General features: G+C 50.8%; 1 protein-coding gene across 1 annotated transcript in view; it reads left to right on the top strand.

Moving 5' to 3' along the window:
- Positions 1–16,249, top strand: part of lamc1 (laminin, gamma 1) — a 49,729-nt gene that overhangs the window by 18,166 nt on the left and 15,314 nt on the right. Inside the window, exon 3 of the mRNA XM_017309949.2 lies at positions 11,356–11,660. Coding sequence (XP_017165438.2) covers positions 11,356–11,660 — 305 coding nt within the window. The remainder of the gene's footprint in view (positions 1–11,355; positions 11,661–16,249) is intronic.

The following is a 16,249-nucleotide window of genomic DNA, read 5'->3' as shown; positions in this document are numbered from 1 at the left end:
CAGGCACGATGGAGAAATGTTTTCAAACTCATATCATGCAGCTTTTAAGTTGAGGGCTGTCGATCTGGCTCTACAGGAGGAAACAGAGCCGCTGCACTTCAGCTTGGTGTGAACGAAACCATGGTTCGGCTCTGGAGACGGAGGGCTGCGTCCTTACAGCTGATTTATTAGGACGAGGCCCTCTGCTGCCCTCTGCTGGGTCCTGATGGAAAACCGAGAGCAGCTTCCAGTTTTTATTTTATTTTATTTAATTGAAGGTGCTAGTATGGTGCGCTCTATAGCCCGAAAAATACGGTAATTGGTTTTAAAAGATTTTTTGAAAATGAATTGTCTGCAAATAATGCCATCTACGAGTGTCTGCTGTAGCAGAGACTAGCGGCGTAATCATGTAATGTTCTCACCACTAGGTGGCAGCAGGTACAGAGCATTTACATTAAAACGAGAGAATTAGTGATGCATGAATGTTACAGGTAGCGGTGAGAGCTTAGAATCTAGAAAGACTGACGACAGTGATGGAAAAGACAGTGAAGCTGAGCAGTAGTTGGAAAGAACATGAGTCCATTTCCCACAACATGTCTGTGTGAAATTGAGCTTCTCTAGTCTGGCTACTATAAAAACTACAACAAGAGAGAGTGAGATGTTGAGGAAGAGTTTTGTCTTTCTTCAATTTCTGCCAGGAAATCAGATCTGTTTTCATCCAAACATGCACACTAGGTGGGTAAAATATAATAATTGGGAAACATTTCACTTCATATTCACTGTTACAATATGAAGAGTTGCATGTACAAAATGTCAATATCTGTATATTTTACCCACCTAGTGAGAAACCTGTGCATGTTTGGATGAAAACAGCTGATTTCTTGGCAGAAATTTAAGAAAGCCAAAGCTCTTTCTCAACAACTCTCAGTCTCTCTCTGGTTTTAGTTTTTATAGTAGCCAGGCTTCAGAAGCTCACTTCACACAGACATGTTGTGGGAAATGGACTCATGTTCTTTCCAACTACTGCTGAGCTTCACTGTCTTTTCCATCACTGTCATCACAGTTTTGCTAGATACAATGCTCTCCTCTAGTTTGTTGGGTCCTCTAGTTCGCCGAATCCCCTGGTTCGTTGGGTCCTCTAGATTGTCGGTCCTCAAGTTCGCCGAATCCCCTGGTTCGTTGGGTCCTCTAGATCGTCGGGTCCTCAAGTTCGTCAGGTCCCCTGGTTAGTTGGGTCCTCTAGGTGTTGAGTCTTCTAGTTCGTCGGGTCCTCTAGTTTGTTGGGTCCTCTAGTTCGTCGGGTCCTGTAGTTTGTTGGGTCCTCTAGTTCGCCGGGTCCCCTGGTTCGTTAGGTCCTCTAGTTCGTCGGGTCCTCTAGTTTGTTGGGTCCTCTAGTTTGCCGGGTCCCCTGGTTCGTTGGGTCCTCTAGATCATCGGGTCCTCAAGTTCGTCAGGTCCCCTGGTTTGTTGGGTCCTCTAGTTTGTTGGGTCTTCTAGTTCGTCGGGTTCTCTAGTTTGTCGGGTCCTCTAGTTCGTCGGGTCCTCTAGTTTGTTGGGTCTTCTAGTTCGTCAGGTCCTCTAGTTCATCGGGTCCCCTGTTTCGTCAGGTCTTCTAGTTTGTCGGGTCCTCTAGTTCGTCGGGTCCTCTAGTTTGTTGGGTCCTCTAGTTCGCCGGGTCCCCTGGTTCGTTGGGTCCTGTAGATCGTCGGGTCCTCAATTCGTTGGGTCCTCTCGTTCGTCGGGTCCCTGGTTCGTTGGGTCCTCTCGTTCGTCTGTCTTCTAGTTCGTCGGGTCCTCTAGTTTGTTGGGTCCTCTAGTTCGTCGGGTCCTCTAGTTTGTCGGATTCTCTAGTTTGTCGGGTCCTCTAGTTTATTGGGTCCTCTAGTTTGTCGGGTCCTCTAGTTCGTCTGTCTTCTAGTTCGTCGGGTCCTCTAGTTTGTTGGGTCCTCTAGTTCGTCGGGTCCTCTAGTTTGTCGGATTCTCTAGTTTGTCGGGTCCTCCAGTTTGTTGGGTCCTCTAGTTTGCCGGGTCCCCTGGTTCGTTGGGTCCTCTACATCGTCGGGTCCTCAAGTTCGTCAGGTCCCCTGGTTTGTCGGGTCCTCTAGTTCGTCGGGTCCTCTAGTTTGTTGGGTCCTCTAGTTCGCCGGGTCCCCTGGTTCGTTGGGTCCTGTAGATCGTCGGGTCCTCAATTCGTTGGGTCCTCTCGTTCGTCGGGTCCCTGGTTCGTTGGGTCCTCTCGTTCGTCTGTCTTCTAGTTCGTCGGGTCCTCTAGTTCGTCGGGTCCCTGGTTCGTAGGGTCCTCTAGTTTGTTGGGTCCTCTAGTTCGTCGGGTCCTCTAGTTTGTCGGATTCTCTAGTTTGTCGGGTCCTCTAGTTTGTCGGGTCCTCTAGTTCGTCGGGTCCTCCAGTTTGTTGGGTCCTCTAGTTTGCCGGGTCCCCTGGTTCGTTGGGTCCTCTACATCGTCGGGTCCTCAAGTTCGTCAGGTCCCCTGGTTTGTTGGGTCCTCTAGTTCGTCGGGTCCTCTAGTTCGTAGGGTCCTCTAGTTTGCTGGGTCCTCTAGTTCGTCGGGTCCTCTAGTTCATCGGGTCCCCTGTTTCGTCAGGTCTTCTAGTTTGTCGGGTCCTCTAGTTCGTCGGGTCCTCTAGTTTGTCGGGTCCTATAGTTTGTCGGGTCCTCTAGTTCGTTGGGTCCTCTAGTTTGCTGGGTCCTCTACTTTGTCGGGTCCTCTAGTTCGTCGGGTCCTCTAGTTTGTTGGGTCCTCTAGTTCGCCGGGTCCCCTGGTTCGTTGGGTACTCTAGATCGTCGGGTCCTCAAGTTCGTCAGGTCCCCTGGTTCGTTGGGTCCTCAAGTTCGTCAGGTCCCCTGGTTTGTTGGGTCCTCTAGTTTGTTGGGTCTTCTAGTTTGTCGGGTCCTCTAGTTCATCGGGTCCCCTGGTTCGTTGTGTCCTCTACTTCGTTGGGTCCCCTGTTTCGTCATGTCTTCTAGTTTGTCGGGTCCTCTAGTTCGTCGGGTCCTCTAGTTTGTTGGGTCCTCTAGTTCACTGGGTCGCCTGGTTCGTTGGGTCCTCTAGTTCGTCGGATCTTCTAGTTCGTCGGGTCCTCTAGTTCGTCCGGTCCCTGGTTCGTAGGGTCCTCTAGTTCGTCGGATCTTCTAGTTCGTCGGGTCCCCTGGTTCGTCGGATCCTCTAGTTCGTCGGGTCCCTGGTTCGTCGGGTCCTCTAGTTTGTCGGGTCCTATAGTTTGTCGGGTCCTCTAGTTCGTTGGGTCCTCTAGTTTGCTGGGTCCTCTAGTTCGTCGGGTCCTCTACTTTGTCGGGTCCTCTAGTTCGTCGGGTCCTCTAGTTTGTTGGGTCCTCTAGTTCGCCGGGTCCCCTGGTTCGTTGGGTACTCTAGATCGTCGGGTCCTCAAGTTCGTCAGGTCCCCTGGTTCGTTGGGTCCTCAAGTTCGTCAGGTCCCCTGGTTTGTTGGGTCCTCTAGTTTGTTGGGTCTTCTAGTTTGTCGGGTCCTCTAGTTCATCGGGTCCCCTGGTTCGTTGTGTCCTCTACTTCGTTGGGTCCCCTGTTTCGTCATGTCTTCTAGTTTGTCGGGTCCTCTAGTTCGTCGGGTCCTCTAGTTTGTTGGGTCCTCTAGTTCGTCGGATCTTCTAGTTCGTCGGGTCCTCTAGTTCGTCCGGTCCCTGGTTCGTAGGGTCCTCTAGTTCGTCGGATCTTCTAGTTCGTCGGGTCCTCTAGTTCGTCGGGTCCTCTAGTTCGTCCGGTCCCTGGTTCGTAGGGTCCTCTAGTTTGTTGGGTCCTCTAGTTCGTCTGGCCCTCTAGATCATCAGGTCCTCTAGATTAGTGGTCCCCAACCTTTTTATTATCGCGGACCGGTCAAGACTTGGACATTCTGCTGTGGCCCGCGGAGGGAAATGAACAGTCAGATAAGGCTTCTGCATGTTGGTGTTCCTGCTAAAGCCTGAATATACCCAATTTGGGTTGTCTTGGCCCTTTTATCGCAGCCTGTGGGTTTTCCCTGACTGGGAACGAGAATACAACCTGTTGAATGTGACGGGTAGCAAATCAGAAAGCGCTGTGACGTCAGAACAGAGGGGAATCCCAAACAGCTGACATATCGCGCAACTGTGAGTCCGGTGGATATCGGAGATGATATCTGGAAATGTTTATTATTATATGTAAAGGTCATTATTATGTGTTTGTTTCTTACTGTTTCTTACTCATTTTGCTGTTTGTGAGCCCAGTGTTCGTCGGGTCCTCTAGTTCGTCTGTCTTCTAGTTCGTCGGGTCCTCTAGTTTGTTGGGTCCTCTAGTTCGTCGGGTCCTCTAGTTTGTCGGATTCTCTAGTTTGTCGGGTCCTCCAGTTTGTTGGGTCCTCTAGTTTGCCGGGTCCCCTGGTTCGTTGGGTCCTCTACATCGTCGGGTCCTCAAGTTCGTCAGGTCCCCTGGTTTGTCGGGTCCTCTAGTTCGTCGGGTCCTCTAGTTTGTTGGGTCCTCTAGTTCGCCGGGTCCCCTGGTTCGTTGGGTCCTGTAGATCGTCGGGTCCTCAATTCGTTGGGTCCTCTCGTTCGTCGGGTCCCTGGTTCGTTGGGTCCTCTCGTTCGTCTGTCTTCTAGTTCGTCGGGTCCTCTAGTTCGTCGGGTCCCTGGTTCGTAGGGTCCTCTAGTTTGTTGGGTCCTCTAGTTCGTCGGGTCCTCTAGTTTGTCGGATTCTCTAGTTTGTCGGGTCCTCTAGTTTGTCGGGTCCTCTAGTTCGTCGGGTCCTCCAGTTTGTTGGGTCCTCTAGTTTGCCGGGTCCCCTGGTTCGTTGGGTCCTCTACATCGTCGGGTCCTCAAGTTCGTCAGGTCCCCTGGTTTGTTGGGTCCTCTAGTTCGTCGGGTCCTCTAGTTCGTAGGGTCCTCTAGTTTGCTGGGTCCTCTAGTTCGTCGGGTCCTCTAGTTCATCGGGTCCCCTGTTTCGTCAGGTCTTCTAGTTTGTCGGGTCCTCTAGTTCGTCGGGTCCTCTAGTTCGTCGGGTCCTCTAGTTTGTTGGGTCCTCTAGTTCGCCGGGTCCCCTGGTTCGTTGGGTCCTGTAGATCGTCGGGTCCTCAATTCGTTGGGTCCTCTCGTTCGTCGGGTCCCTGGTTCGTTGGGTCCTCTCGTTCGTCTGTCTTCTAGTTCATCGGGTCCTCTAGTTCGTCGGGTCCCTGGTTCGTAGGGTCCTCTAGTTTGTTGGGTCCTCTAGTTCGTCGGGTCCTCTAGTTTGTCGGATTCTCTAGTTTGTCGGGTCCTCTAGTTTGTCGGGTCCTCTAGTTCGTCGGGTCCTCCAGTTTGTTGGGTCCTCTAGTTTGCCGGGTCCCCTGGTTCGTTGGGTCCTCTACATCGTCGGGTCCTCAAGTTCGTCAGGTCCCCTGGTTTGTTGGGTCCTCTAGTTCGTCGGGTCCTCTAGTTCGTCGGGTCCTCTAGTTTGTTGGGTCCTCTAGTTCGCCGGGTCCTCTAGTTTGTTGGGTCCTCTAGTTCGCCGGGTCCCCTGGTTCGTCGGATCCTCTAGTTCGTCGGGTCCCTGGTTTGTCGGGTCCTCTAGTTTTTCGGGTCCTCTAGTTTGTCGGGTCCTCTAGTTTGTCGGGTCCTCTAGTTCGTCGGGTCCTCTAGTTCGTCGGGTCCTCTAGTTCGTCGGGTCCTCTAGTTGGCTGGGTCCTCTAGTTCGTCGGGTCCTCTAGTTTGTCGGGTCCTCTAGTTTGTCGGGTCCTCTAGTTCGTTGGGTCCTCTAGTTTGCTGGGTCCTCTAGTTCGTCGGGTCCTCTACTTTGTCGGGTCCTCTAGTTCGTCGGGTCCTCTAGTTTGTTGGGTCCTCTAGTTCGCCGGGTCCCCTGGTTCGTTGGGTACTCTAGATCGTCGGGTCCTCTAGTTCGTCGGGTCCTCTAGTTCGTCGGGTCCTCTAGTTTGTTGGGTCCTCTAGTTCGCCGGGTCCCCTGGTTTGTCGGATCCTCTAGTTCGTCGGGTCCCTGGTTCGTCGGGTCCTCTAGTTTTTCGGGTCCTCTAGTTTGTCGGGTCCTCTAGTTTGTCGGGTCCTCTAGTTTGTCGGGTCCTCTAGTTCGTCGGGTCCTCTAGTTCGTCGGGTCCTCTAGTTTGCTGGGTCCTCTAGTTCGTCGGGTCCTCTAGTTTGTCGGGTCCTCTAGTTTGTCGGGTCCTCTAGTTCGTTTGGTCCTCTAGTTTGCTGGGTCCTCTAGTTCGTCGGGTCCTCTACTTTGTCGGGTCCTCTAGTTCGTCGGGTCCTCTAGTTCGCCGGGTCCCCTGGTTCGTTGGGTACCCTAGATCGTCGGGTCCTCAAGTTCGTCAGGTCCCCTGGTTTGTTGGGTCCTCTAGTTTGTTGGGTCTTTTGGTTCATCGGGTCCTCTAGTTCATCGGGTTCCCTGGTTCGTTGTGTCCTCTAGTTCGTCGGGTCCCCTGTTTCGTCAGGTCTTCTAGTTGGTCGGGTCCTTTAGTTGGTCGGGTCCTCTAGTTCGTCGGGTCCTCTAGTTTGCTGGGTCCTCTAGTTCGTCGGGTCCTCTAGTTTGTCGGGTCCTATAGTTTGTCGGGTCCTCTAGTTCGTTGGGTCCTCTAGTTTGCTGGGTCCTCTACTTTGTCGGGTCCTCTAGTTCGTCGGGTCCTCTAGTTTGTTGGGTCCTCTAGTTCGCCGGGTCCCCTGGTTCGTTGGGTACTCTAGATCGTCGGGTCCTCAAGTTCGTCAGGTCCCCTGGTTCGTTGGGTCCTCAAGTTCGTCAGGTCCCCTGGTTTGTTGGGACCTCTAGTTTGTTGGGTCTTCTAGTTTGTCGGGTCCTCTAGTTTGTTGGGTCCTCTAGTTCACTGGGTCGCCTGGTTCGTTGGGTCCTCTAGTTCGTCGGATCTTCTAGTTCGTCGGGTCCTCTAGTTCGTCCGGTCCCTGGTTCGTAGGGTCCTCTAGTTCGTCGGATCTTCTAGTTCGTCGGGTCCCCTGGTTCGTCGGATCCTCTAGTTCGTCGGGTCCCTGGTTCGTCGGGTCCTCTAGTTTTTCGGGTCCTCTAGTTTGTCGGGTCCTCTAGTTTGTCGGGTCCTCTAGTTTGTCGGGTCCTCTAGTTCGTCGGGTCCTCTAGTTCGTCGGGTCCTCTAGTTTGCTGGGTCCTCTAGTTCGTCGGGTCCTCTAGTTTGTCGGGTCCTCTAGTTTGTCGGGTCCTCTAGTTCGTTTGGTCCTCTAGTTTGCTGGGTCCTCTAGTTCGTCGGGTCCTCTACTTTGTCGGGTCCTCTAGTTCGTCGGGTCCTCTAGTTTGTTGGGTCCTCTAGTTCGCCGGGTCCCCTGGTTCGTTGGGTACTCTAGATCGTCGGGTCCTCAAGTTCGTCAGGTCCCCTGGTTTGTTGGGTCCTCTAGTTTGTTGGGTCTTTTGGTTCATCGGGTCGTCTAGTTCATCGGGTTCCCTGGTTCGTTGTGTCCTCTAGTTCGTCGGGTCCCCTGTTTCGTCAGGTCTTCTAGTTGGTCGGGTCCTCTAGTTGGTCGGGTCCTCTAGTTCGTCGGGTCCTCTAGTTTGCTGGGTCCTCTAGTTCGTCGGGTCCTCTAGTTTGTCGGGTCCTATAGTTTGTCGGGTCCTCTAGTTCGTTGGGTCCTCTAGTTTGCTGGGTCCTCTAGTTCGTCGGGTCCTCTACTTTGTCGGGTCCTCTAGTTCGTCGGGTCCTCTAGTTTGTTGGGTCCTCTAGTTCGCCGGGTCCCCTGGTTCGTTGGGTACTCTAGATCGTCGGGTCCTCAAGTTCGTCAGGTCCCCTGGTTCGTTGGGTCCTCAAGTTCGTCAGGTCCCCTGGTTTGTTGGGTCCTCTAGTTTGTTGGGTCTTCTAGTTTGTCGGGTCCTCTAGTTCATCGGGTCCCCTGGTTCGTTGTGTCCTCTACTTCGTTGGGTCCCCTGTTTCGTCATGTCTTCTAGTTTGTCGGGTCCTCTAGTTCGTCGGGTCCTCTAGTTTGTTGGGTCCTCTAGTTCACTGGGTCGCCTGGTTCGTTGGGTCCTCTAGTTCGTCGGATCTTCTAGTTCGTCGGGTCCTCTAGTTCGTCCGGTCCCTGGTTCGTAGGGTCCTCTAGTTCGTCGGATCTTCTAGTTCGTCGGGTCCTCTAGTTCGTCGGGTCCTCTAGTTCGTCCGGTCCCTGGTTCGTAGGGTCCTCTAGTTTGTTGGGTCCTCTAGTTCGTCTGGCCCTCTAGATCATCAGGTCCTCTAGATTAGTGGTCCCCAACCTTTTTATTATCGCGGACCGGTCAAGACTTGGACATTCTGCTGTGGCCCGCGGAGGGAAATGAACAGTCAGATAAGGCTTCTGCATGTTGGTGTTCCTGCTAAAGCCTGAATATACCCAATTTGGGTTGTCTTGGCCCTTTTATCGCAGCCTGTGGGTTTTCCCTGACTGGGAACGAGAATACAACCTGTTGAATGTGACGGGTAGCAAATCAGAAAGCGCTGTGACGTCAGAACAGAGGGGAATCCCAAACAGCTGACATATCGCGCAACTGTGAGTCCGGTGGATATCGGAGATGATATCTGGAAATGTTTATTATTATATGTAAAGGTCATTATTATGTGTTTGTTTCTTACTGTTTCTTACTCATTTTGCTGTTTGTGAGCCCAGTGTTGGCGCGCAAGTAACCAAGAGAATCTGGTTAAAGGATTTTCAAAATAAAAGATCCTCCAGACTCAAATAATGCATAAAACGGAAATATTTAATTATTTCTTGCGCGGCCCGGTACCATTTGGTCTACGGACCGGTACCGGTCCACGGACCGGGGGTTGGGGACCACTGCTCTAGATCGTCGGGTCCTCTGGTTCGTCCTCCGATACGTCGGATCCTCTGATCCGTTGGGTCCTCTTGTTCATCGATCCTCCGGTCTTCTAGTCTTTAAGGTTCTCACATAACGCTGTCGTATTTGTTTCTACTGATAGTTGTTTCTTCGCATCTCGTTTTACTCCTGATCTCTATGAGTTTTATAAAATAACCATGGCTTCTCATGATGTTCCTGTTGCTGCTTCAGCTTTTATTTTGGTGGGACCAGTGCTTTACTTGTAATTTTCTTCTTTAGAGGACAAGTCTGTGTTTCCTCCCAGTCTGCTGAGTGAAGCTGGACAGACGCTCTTTGTTTTCCAAGCTGTGAAACTCTTCCTCTGATTGTTCTGGGGGAGGAAGAGGACAAATCCCTGAGGTCTCTTTGGACTCATCCCGGCCCGTTGCACATGATGTTTGAACAGCAGCTGGGTCACCTGGTGTCTTCCTGCCGCTGGAGACTCATTGTTTCCTGCTTGTCGTCCAATCGGCCGCCTGTGTCCTCGCTGCTGTTTGTCTCCTGCTGGCAGAAGCTTTTGTCCACTTGTGAGGACATGGAGGCGTTTCGTGATGGAGCGATGCTGCTTCCTGTCAGACGCCTCTTCATGCATCCAGCTGCTTTTGATAACTTTAAAAACGTTTAGTGCTCCGAACCTCAGCCGCCGTTGGTTTAGTACCAGTGCATGATGGGAACAAACTTTGTTTACCTGTTTCTGTAAAAACAACCATGAGCTTCACTTTGCTGAAGGATGATCAGGAGCAGCAGGAACGTCAGGTTTATTCATTAAATCATAAAGGTTTTAAAATGTTAATGTTAATATTAACATTAACATTGAAATTAATTTTAATATTAATAAATTCCCTCCAGCTTCTGATTCAACCAAACATTTATAACATTCAGGAAAACTGTTCATTATAAATATTCAGAATTAAACTAATAAAAAAAGTTTTCACACCGCAGCTTGTTTTTAACCCTTTTGCCATTTCATTCCTGGTTTTAACTTGCTGCCGTTTCATTCCTGGTTTTAAACCTGGTGCCGTTTCATTCCTGGTTTCAAATCTGGTGTTGTTTCATTCCTAGTTTTAGACCTGCTGTCGTTTCTACCGGACCTTCTCAGAGGTTCTGGTTCTGATCTGAGCGGACCTCCTGATCCGTTTGGGGAACTGAAACTGTTTTTGTTGGAAACGACTTCTTCCTCTGGGCTGGAAATGTTTTCCCTCCCTTACTTTAAATAGGACCTTCAGTGTGAGGTTTGGACACAGGTGTCTCATTTCCCAGTTTCCTCTCAGTCGGATCACGTTTCAGCCCCTCTCTGTTGGGTTTGTTTTTGTCCCAGAGGTTCTGCTCGACCCGTCTCTGCTTCCTGTTGCCGTTTGATCCCAACAAGATGAGAAACGTTCTGGTTTTATGTCTGAATTTGGTTTTCTGCTCTGAAGCGAACAGTGAAGCTGCAGTATGAGTCATTGATGTTGAAAGAGCAGCCAGCTGCAGAACGGTTCTGGTTCTGGTTTCTTCACTCTGATAGGATCTAACTGGTATCTGCAGTAAATCAGGATCCACTCTGCAGTTAAATCCTCCTTGTTAACCTTGACCCATAAAGTTCATTTGCTCACCAGAGGGCTGCTGGCACGTGCAGTCTCACATGCACACTCTCACGTGCACACTCTCACGTGCACGCCTCACGTGCACGCTCTCAGGAGGAAGGAGGACCCCGGCTGTTTGCAGCTCCTCCTGGTTTCCTGTCATAAACTGCAGCCTTTGTCTTCCTATCAGCTGCTTCACCTTTATTTGCGGTTGACATGGGGGCCTCCAGGGGCCAGGACCAGAACCTGGGGTCAGGACCAGAACCTGGGGTCAGGACCAGAACCTGGGGCCAGGACCAGAACCAGGCGTACCGGCCCCCCCGTCAGCTCTATGTTGACAGAACGGATTCTTCGGCTGAGCAAACAGCAGAACCGCCCGCGACCTGACGGCGGCTGCTGGACCTGCTCAGACCCGCCGGGACCGACCCTCCTGACCCGGTCCGCTGCTTCGTCACGCTCCGGCAGCTCCCTGCATTCCTGCTCCGCGATTCACGAACCAGCCGCTCAGAACCAAGGCCGGCTGCAGCGAAGCGGGTCTCGGGTTTCTGTCAGATTTAAACTGAAATCTGGTGACGCCTGAAACTCCAGATTTCACTGCAGCAGCTGAATGTGAAACGAGTCGAGTCACAGATCCATCCGGTCCAGAACCAGCAGAACGTCACAGTGGAAGAAGCTTTAACAGTTTAAATAATCAAATCGCCCAGAGAAACAGATAAATTAAAACTTTTTTCTGTTCTTCGGTAAATTTGGCCAAAAGTTCTGAACCTTCAGGTTTCAGGCGTCTGGATTAATTAATCCACATTTAGGTCTAACAAACGTCTCAAACCTGTTTTAGACACTGAAAAACTTTCACTTTAAAACATCTACAAACTGCATAAAATATCTTTATTCAGTTTTTGGCTTGTTGATCCTGTTTCCTCCAGTCTCACAGCATCAGCCGGTAAAATCACGTCACCTTCCTTTTACTGTTCACTTCCTGTTGGGTTACGTTTCATCCTCCATGTCTGTCTGCAGGGAAGGCCTTCGACATCACCTACGTTCGGCTGAAGTTCCACACCAGCCGTCCGGAGAGCTTCGCCATCTACAAGCGGAGCAGAGAGGGCGGCCCCTGGGTGCCGTACCAGTACTACAGCGGCTCCTGCGAGAAGACCTACACGAAGCCGAGCCACGGCTTCATCCGGACCGGCGGCGACGAGCAGGAGGCGCTCTGCACCGACGACTTCAGCGACATCTCGCCGCTGACCGGAGGAAACGTGGCCTTCTCCACGCTGGAGGGCCGACCGAGCGCCTACAACTTCGACAACAGCCCAGTCCTCCAGGTCAGTCGGCTCGTCTCAGTTCGGGAGAAGGCCTGAAATTATTCATGAGGAATGAGGCTGATGTTGGGTTGTGCAAACATGATTTTAGCTTTGCTGTTGGTTCAGAGCTGCAGCTGCTGGAGGAGGCATTACACAAAACATCAGACGTTACACAAAACATCAGACGTTACACAAAACATCAGACGTTACACAAAACATCAGACGTTACACAAAACATCAGACGTTACACAAAACATCAGACGTTACACAAAGCTTCAACTTCAAAAGAAAAAGTTCCCTGAAAACCAGAAAATACTCGTAAGGCACCACCGGGATTCAGATGTGGGCAGTTTGATGAAAAGCAGGTTTTGATCCTGAAGTTGAGGATCAGAGCTGATCTCCACTTTGATCAGATGAATAGGAAGATCTCTGACCTGATAGAAAACAGCGAAAGGTTTCCCTTCATCTCCTCTGTGAGCAGAATATCCTCCAGACGGCTCTGCTATCGGAACCAGAACCAGCAGCCGATGAAGGGATGCTAACCTTAGCATCACTGAGCCTGGTGATGCTAATCTGGGATTATTCTCACCTCTGTTGGCAGGAATCATGAAAACGAGTTTCCAGGGAGTTGGCATGGTGGAGGCCAGTCTCTGGACCCAGGTGTCATGGTGGGGGGGTCAGTACCTTCGGAAAAGCAGAACCAACGGGACCAAGGGTTCTGCTGGGGAATGGAAAGGTTCTGTCCAGGACCAGGTTCTGGGTCTGGCCGTCCTCCAGGTCTGACCTTCCTGAGTAGAAGATGTTAAAGTCATTACAGTAACTGGGTTCTGATGGTCACCTGGTTCTGATGGACACCTGGTTCTGTTGGACACCTGGTTCTGTTGGACACCTGGTTCTGATGGACACCTGGTTCTGATGGACACCTGGTTCTGTTGGACACCTGGTTCTGTTGGACACCTGGTTCTGTCGGACACCTGGTTCTGATGGTCACCTGGTTCTGATGGACACCTGGTTCTGTTGGACACCTGGTTCTGATGGACACCTGGTTCTGTTGGACACCTGGTTCTGATGGACACCTGGTTCTGTTGGACACCTGGTTCTGTTGGACACCTGGTTCTGTCGGACACCTGGTTCTGATGGTCACCTGGTTCTGTTGGACACCTGGTTCTGATGGACACCTGGTTCTGTTGGACACCTGGTTCTGATGGACACCTGGTTCTGTTGGACACCTGGTTCTGTTGGACACCTGGTTCTGATGGACACCTGGTTCTGTTGGACACCTGGTTCTGATGGTCACCTGGTTCTGTTGGACACCTGGTTCTGTTGGACACCTGGTTCTGTTGGACACCTGGTTCTGTCGGACACCTGGTTCTGTTGGACACCTGGTTCTGTCGGACACCTGGTTCTGATGGTCACCTGGTTCTGTCGGACACCTGGTTCTGATGGTCACCTGGTTCTGATGGTCACCTGGTTCTGTTGGACACCTGGTTCTGTTGGACACCTGGTTCTGATGGACACCTGGTTCTGATGGACACCTGGTTCTGATGGACACCTGGGTGACGTAACGGTTCCACCAGGTGGACTTTCTGTCTCCAGATCAGCAGAGACAGGAACTTTTAATCTCAGGCTTCTTTCCAGTCGGCACAGAGTTTCCTTACTGGATTCCCAGACCATCACAACTGGGATCCACTCTGGGAGGAATCCACTCTGGGAAGGATCCACTCTGGGAGGGATCCACTCTGGGAGGGATCCACTCTGGGAGGAACCCAGCTCCCCACCTCCTGTCTGAGGCCAAAGGTCAGGTCACAGAGCTGCCAACCGGATCTGGTTGCTGTAGCTCTATGTTCCTCGCCTCAGGTTGCTGGTTCCAAGCCAGTCAGTGTTTCTCCCAGTTGACTCCCCCAGATTTCCCACCAGAGCGATTGGCCGCCTCACCAGCAGCTGGAGCATCTCTGTCGTCCTTCCTCCTCCTCCTCCTCCTCCTCCTCCTCCTCCTCCTCCTCCTCCTCCTCCTCCTCCTCCTCCTCCTCCTCCTCCTCCTCTCTGCTGTTGCCTCATAACTGGACAGCAGATTGTTTTCACTCTTTCTTACACAGAGCTGTGAAATGTTTCCAGCTCCTCTCAGACTCAGACGCTCCAGGAGTTTCTTCCTCCTCCAGTTGCTGCCAAACGTCGGTTTGATGTGAATCCACCTGCGTATCGCAGCTCAAAGTCATAAAAACTAAAACACTGGAGACCAAACAAAACATTTTAATAAAATGTTTACACCACAAACGTTAGATCTGTCGGTCCTGGTTCCTGGTTTCTGAGGAAACCGAACGGACCAGGAACAACTCTCGGTTTGTGTCGTTGGTTCTGAAGGTCCAGGATGCTTCACTCAGTGCAACCCGGTTTGGAGATTACTGGACCATTTCAGAACCGTGATCCTTTTGTTTCCCAGATGTTCTGTTGTTTTGGGTCAAAGTTCTGTTGATGACCCGGTTTGGGTCGGGCTTCTGCTTTTTGGAAACCTTTGGTGCAGATGAGTTCACGGTTCAGTCAGTGACCGGGAGTTACCAGAACCAGAACTGGTCTGGATCTGGACCAGAACTGGTCTGGATCTGGTCAGGATCACATCTTGATCTGGACCAGATCTGGATCTGGATCAGATCTGGTCTGCATCTAGATCAGATCTGGATCCGGATCAGATTTTGATCTGGACCAGAACTGATCTTGATGCAGACCAGATCTGGATCTGGTCTGGATCTGGATTGGATCAGGATCAGATCAGATCTGGATCCGGATCAGATTTTGATCTGGACCCAGTCTGGATCTGGACCAGATCTGGTCTGGATCTGGTCAGGATCAGATCTGCATCTAGATCAGATCTGGATCCGGATCAGATTTTGATCCTGACCAGATCTGGATCTGGTCAGGATCAGATCTTGATCTGGTCTGGATCTGGTCTGGATCTGGGCCGGATCTGGACCAGATCTGGTCCTGAAGGCTGGCGGCTGCCTGAGATGTTTTGCGTTTGGAATAATCTTTAATCCGGTGGATCATCAGTAATCTGCGTTCTGATTGGTCCGTCCTCGGACATGTTGGTCTGTCACCAACAGCAGCTGGATGACTGTTCCCATGGCAACATCTAATTGTGCTGATGATTGCAGGATTAAACCGGATCTGGATCCGGTTTAATCCTGTTTGGTCCATTTTTAATCTGCTGCAGGTGAACTGAGGAAATGATGGAAACGTTTTTATGAAGAAACGTTTGAAACGATCAAACTGATGTTTAGATCAACTTCCAGACTTCCTCCCAGTTTCAGGTTCTGTGGTTCCACCCCGGTGGAGGAACTTGGACCGGGTCTGGTCCTGACCTACATGGGTCGGATCCGTCCTGTTCTGGCTCTGTTTTTCCGTCCTGAAGCTCGTCTCCCTGTAAAAGAACAGATTTAGCTCTGCTGCTCAGCTGCAAACTTCCTTATTTGACCCGTTGGCACGAAGCTATTTATACCAAAGCCGGGACTCTTTCTGGAGGCGTCAGCCGGCCGATGGCGGCTCTGTGACATTCCTGCCGTCTGTCATCTCCAGGTCCGGATTGGGAAATAACCACCAGCTGACCCGGCGGGATTCCCGGCTCTTTAACGCGCCAGCGGCCGCAGAGCCACCGTCACCGGTTCAGCTCCCAAGGCCTGACAGGAGATCAGGACCTGATCAGAGCTCGGCTTCATAAGAACAACATTTCTCCGTTTTGGAACCGGGTCCAGCTGGGCTCAGGTTTAGATTCACTGGGTCTTAAGTTTACAGTTTCACATTTGTTCCTTCACGCTGCAGCGATGCGTCCAGAACGAAGATTCTCAGACATAAACTCACCGAGACGTTTCCTACTGAAGGTTTCCACAGCGGAGCTGAAAACAGCTGACGTGAAAACTATAAACGGGTTTCTAATTTTAATAAACATTAGCAGATCACACAGAGGTCGTCTGAAAGGTCACAGCCTGCCAGTTACCGGCTTTTATAGCAGAGGGTTGAGAATCGATCTAAAATGTTCTGCGTGAAGCAGTTGGACATTTTTGGCATCTTTATTGTTCCATCAGTTTTATTCATGCTGGACATCTTTAGAAGTGGCAGCTGTGCTTTAAATGTTCCCTCGGTGTCTCTGTGTCTGGGCCAAACTGGCACAGATACATGTTTTCAGGATACAAGGGAATTAAAACTTCAATCTAAAATTAATAAGAATAAAAAACTTTCAATCCAACCTGATTTAACCGGTTTGACTGAAGACATACTGTAAAACTCCAAACTGATTATTACAATGATTTGTGATGTTAGGATAATGTTGAATTCACCAGAATAATCTGACAGCATCCCCGTTGGGAAGCTAATGTCACTGTTAGCATGCTAACAGTGATGTTAGCATCCATTTGCTAACTGTAAAGTTAGCCTGCAGGAAACGTGAAATACATTTACTGCAGTTTTGATCAGTTAGTTGCTGAATAAATAAATATATCAATAAGTTAAAGAAAATATTTATTCCAGAAACTCTGTAATCTGAGGGAAACTGTAGATTAATTCACACACTGATGTGACCAATCCTTGATTTCTGACTGTTAAAATCAGATTATTATATC

This window comes from Poecilia reticulata, chromosome 17 (genome assembly GCF_904066995.2).
Source record: "Poecilia reticulata chromosome 17, P_reticulata-male-v2, whole genome shotgun sequence".
In the NCBI taxonomy this organism is placed as follows: domain Eukaryota; kingdom Metazoa; phylum Chordata; class Actinopteri; order Cyprinodontiformes; family Poeciliidae; genus Poecilia; species Poecilia reticulata.
This window is presented reverse-complemented; position numbering and strand designations above follow the sequence as displayed.